We start from the raw sequence: 4,898 nt of genomic DNA on the forward strand, positions 1-4,898 counted from the left end.
CCCTCACACACACACACTCCACACCTCTGTGTAACCCCATCACCACTCCCTGGACATAGGAAGGGGGTAATGATCTGGGAAGGGGAGTAAAGTGCCCATATGGGAGCCAGGAAAATCAGACTTCATTTAAACAACGTCCTTACTAGGGATGCACCGATATATCGGCCGAAAATGTCACTTTTGGCATGATGCAGAAAGTGGAATTTTCTAGCCGATACCGATGTGCATCCATCCTATTCTCTCCTCCCCGCTGGGCGCTGCTCTGTGTCCCAGCGGGGAGGAGAGAAACTGACAGGCGGCCGAGCGCTGCGGGAGGAGAGCGCTGTGAGCGGCCGGCGTCTCTCCTCCCACACCGCTTAGCCTCCTATCACAGATCAGAGGAGAGCAGTGTGGGCGCAGACCGCCAGCGCTGTCACAGGGGGCTGAGCTCTCCTCTCACTCCGCTCGCTCAGCCTCCTGTGACAGCGTGTCAGAGAGGAGAGCGGAGTAGAAGCAGTCAGTGATCGCTGAGTGTTTGTACATAATTGAGGACAGAGTATGTTTACTATATGCTGAATTATGAATGAATGGGAAATGATCTACATCCCCTCCTGTCCATTCATGATTGTAGTTATAGTAAACATACTCTGTCCTCATGTTATCAATGATCAGGAGCGCTCAGTATAGAGGATTCCTGTTCATTGATAACAGGGGCTGCAGAAAAAGAGATTGAGGACTCTGTGTTCTCTGAGGACTCCGTGTCCCCAATCTCTTTTTCTATTTTAAAAGGGAAATATCAGGGGTCTGTTTAGATCCCTAATATTTCCACAAAGCCCCTAAAAGTAAAGTAAAAAATAAAAATATTTAATAAAAAAATAAAATAAATAAAAATAAAGATAAAAAAATTGAAACGTTTATAAAAAAATTAAAATAAAATATTTCGTTTCAGCTTTGGAATTTTCATTTCGTTGCACCTCTAGTCCTTACAGCGGACCTGTGCTGTGTACAGATCTACTAGGATAAGCTGTTAATATCCATCTGAAACTACAGTCTTGGCAGAGCTCTGGACTGTCTACCTGCTGGCCAAGATCTATCTGGCCCTTGCCTGGGATATTCTTTGGGAAACCATTGTCAGCTCGTTCTCCTGCCATCCCATAGAGTTACTGCCTGATGAAATGGGTCTGTGTATGTGCTAACTGCAGCATTGTGTCAATAGGAATGCCTCTATGGCTACACATGCAAGATGTGGACGTTGACTGGAGTTTCGGTTTTACTTGTATGAAGTAGAACTCATTTTTCCAGGATTTTCCTCTATTTGGACAGTTTGCTCTCTTGGTTTACATTTAAACAAACGTTTTGCATGGAACCTATTGTGCTGGCACTGCAGCTTAGCCCTATCGACTGTCAGAGTGCTTGCGTGAAAGTCAGGGATACCACACATGGAGATGTAGAATTCTAACTGGAGAACCTCTTTAACCAGTGGAGGAACAATCGCCATAGCGACCCAGGCAGCCGCTATGGGGCCCGGCCAGGACAACGCTCGGATGCTGTGCGGGCCACCTGGGTCGCTATGGCATTGAAGGCTGCTGGCTGTCACTGTCAGCTGTGAGGAGGAACACACCGCTGTTTAGATCACTGACACTGTCAGTGATGTGTGCAGCGCCGCATTCCTCCTCACAGCCGCTGCTGAGTCAGTGACAGCCAGCAGCTGAGGAGGAGGAGGCTAAGCCCGGCGTCGGCAGTGAAGGAGGCGGGGCCCAGCAATGGAGGAGACAGGGTCCGGTGATTGAGGAGGCTGGGCCCAACAAGGGAGGAGGCGGGGCCCGTCAGTGACCGTGGAGGAGGCAGACAGTGGATTAGGGCTGACAGGTAAGAGGGTTTGACCAGCCCACCTGAGACCCTGCAGAGCCCACTAGAGAGAGTCTATGGTGGGCTCTGCAGGGTCACTCTCAGGTGGGTGTAACTAGAAATCACAGGGCCCCATACAAAATTTTGCTATGGGGCCCTGTGATTGCTAGTTATGCCCCTGTCTTTAACCAAAGCATATTTGGCCATAAGAGAAGATGCTGGGACCTCCTTTACATTACAGTAGGGCTGCAGCTAACGATTATTTTCATAATCGATTAGTTAGCCGATTATTAAGTTCGATTAATCGGTTAAAACATTTTTTTAAAAGGCTCCAGTGATGGACTACTAGTTTCTATTGAGATTGTAGTCCATCACAGGAGCAAGCTTGGCGCAGTGGAAGTTAAAAAAAAAAGCGTGGTGTGCAATATAGTACATTATACAGCGGCGCAGTGCAGAATACCAGCAGCTATAGAGGAATGCAGCAATAGTACATTATAGCATAATGTACTATTGCTGGGATTTGTAGTCCTCTATAGCTGGTGATATTCTGCAGTGGGCTGTATAATGATTATACGGCGAAATGCAGACTACCAGCAGCTATATAGGAATACAGCAAATGCCAGCAATAGTACATAAGCGGCGTGGCGTGAGCGGGTTTACCGGCGCGTGCGGTGGGCGTGGCGCGAGCGGCTTAACCGACGTGGGCGTGGCGTGAGCGGCAAATTTGAATTTTAGCCAACGAATCGACGACGGAAAACGTTGACAACGTTTTCCATCGTCGATTTTAATCGACTTAATCGAATAATTGGTGCAGCTCTACATCACAGACCCACATACCGTGCCCATTAGCCTCAGGGCCTGTGTTGAAGTCATCTGCTTGGCATTAGTTTCAGAGATCACTCAGAATTCACTGACAGATGCATTTGACCTGCAGTTGACTTCCTTCTGACCTGCTTCACGCAGCTTTCACTTTTCCCATAGGCTTGTATGTGAATGCCAAATCTGCTTCTAGCAAACCAAAGCCCATTGACGCAGGTCCTTAGAAAACCAAACTCACAGATCACTGCAGTTCACTTCTCCTCACCTCAAACAGTCCGGCTTTTAAAGCCATGAAGGTAACACCGATGGTCACTGAGCTGCCTTTCCGACAGAACCCCAGACTATTGATAGGAGTGCAACACACCATGGCCTCCTGGGAGGCTTGTGTCAGCCGTCGCTCCTCTTCTGACAAGCACCGACCTGTGGGGAGGATAGACATTCAGGATATCCTTGTCCTACATGATAGTAGAAGTATTCGCCTCTCGCTGCCCTCTCTCTACTCACCACCCGCTCCTGTGTTGCTATCCGGTGACCACACCAGTCGGACAGCTAGAAAGTCCTGCAGATCGTTCAGCAGGGTGTAGGTGACACGGAACGTAGAATGGGCCTGAACTGGAGAGTCACAGCGGGCGGTCATGACAAACCGCGGCCTCTCCAGCCGAATACTCGGGAGCCTGGAAGAAAGGGTAAAGGTGACTCGCGTCCTTGTGACTGACCAGAACAATCCATCTGGGGATTTGATCACTTACTTGTAATGGGTGTAAATCCCACATGTATATGGCAGTTTTGTTGTTGACCAGTGAACTATAGCGACTAAAGGAACTTCCAAACCCTGAAAAAACACAAAAAGAAGAGAAACGTGAGATGGCAAAGCACAAAAAACTAAATCTGAGCCCAAGATGATGACGTTGATTTTAGACTATAGTTCTATCTCCTCCCCACTCTATCCAAAGTAAAAACAATAAAAAATGATTGGGCTGATGTTAGTCTTTAAAGGAGAACTATGAGGTGAGTGACAAGTGCTTCTCACTCACCTCATAGTTCTAGCCGACCTGTGACAATGAGACTGTCGCACGTCGGCTCAGTAGATCGGGAGGTGAGCGAACACATACCGGCATTCGCTGACTTCTCGATCCTGTCATGCCTCTCTGCCGTGACAGGGGAGGGGCTGGATTCCCCCCTCCCTGCTCCGATCTTCCAGACATAATTGTCGGGATCCGCTCCGGCTGCGGCGTCTCAGTATACCGCGAGCTATAGCTCGCGGTATACTGAGCTTAGGGTGACGGGAGGACGCTAGTTTGTGTCCTCCCGTTACCCTAAGGAGAACTATGGGGAAAAGCCCTAACCCCATAGTTCTCCTTTAACCACTTGCTGTCCGGAGCAATTTCTTACACACACATGATAAAATATAAATTTTGGCTACAGAAAAAAAACTCCAGACGCCCAATGATCTATTTTCTGAATGCAGAGGCCCTGTAGAATAAAAACATGCTAGTTGCAATTTTCTATGTCGCACGGTATTCGCGCAAATGTTTACCAAACAAGTATTTTCAGGATAAAATAAACTAAATTTAAATTTAGTGCACGGAAACAGAATATAATGACCAATTTTTGGGTAAAATATAAAAGCCGGGGTCACGTCGGGTAAATAGATACCAAACATGTCAAGCCTTAAAATTACGTTCGCCCGTGAAGCCGCAAAAAACTTCAATACCCAAAATAATTCCCATAGGGGACACTTTAAACGCTTTTACCACTCATCAGTTAAGTGTTAACAGTGATTGACTGCGCTAGAATTATTGCTCTCACTCCAACGTTCGCGGCAACATGTAACATGTGTATCGCAGTTGTTGTTTTCGCACGTAGGGGCACCAATGCATATTTGCGTGTGTATATGCGTGCACGTGGGGGTGGGGGGACCACTCATCAGTTAAGTGTTAACAGTGATTGACTGCGCTAGAATTATTGCTCTCACTCCAACGTTCGCGGCAACATGTAACATGTGTATCGCAGTTGTTGTTTTCGCACGTAGGGGCACCAATGCATATTTGCGTGTGTATATGCGTCCACCTAGGGGGCCCAAAGAAGCTGAGAAAGCAAATAGCCGCTTCCCCAGCTTCATCTCCTGGCTCTAAGAGCCGGAGAATGTAAATAGTGACACTGGAAGTGATTTAATACACATCACGTCCGGGTCCAGTGATCGGAGGAGAGATCAGTGGCTGGAAGCTGCTGAATCTCTCTCCGATCATTGC

The 4,898-nt window shown here is 47.7% G+C and overlaps 1 protein-coding gene across 1 annotated transcript in view; it reads right to left on the reverse strand.

Annotated features, from left to right (window-relative positions):
* The window catches only part of CUNH7orf43 (chromosome unknown C7orf43 homolog), a 20,574-nt gene that overhangs the window by 5,343 nt on the left and 10,333 nt on the right, over positions 1-4,898 (reverse strand). The window contains exons 6-8 of the mRNA XM_018566671.1: positions 3,396-3,478; positions 3,151-3,320; positions 2,912-3,066 (exon numbers count right to left, since the gene is read on the reverse strand). Coding sequence (XP_018422173.1) covers positions 2,912-3,066; positions 3,151-3,320; positions 3,396-3,478 — 408 coding nt within the window. The remainder of the gene's footprint in view (positions 1-2,911; positions 3,067-3,150; positions 3,321-3,395; positions 3,479-4,898) is intronic.

The sequence above is a fragment of the Nanorana parkeri genome, unplaced genomic scaffold (genome assembly GCF_000935625.1).
Source record: "Nanorana parkeri isolate BGI_ZX_2015 unplaced genomic scaffold, ASM93562v1 scaffold968, whole genome shotgun sequence".
Classification (NCBI taxonomy): domain Eukaryota; kingdom Metazoa; phylum Chordata; class Amphibia; order Anura; family Dicroglossidae; genus Nanorana; species Nanorana parkeri.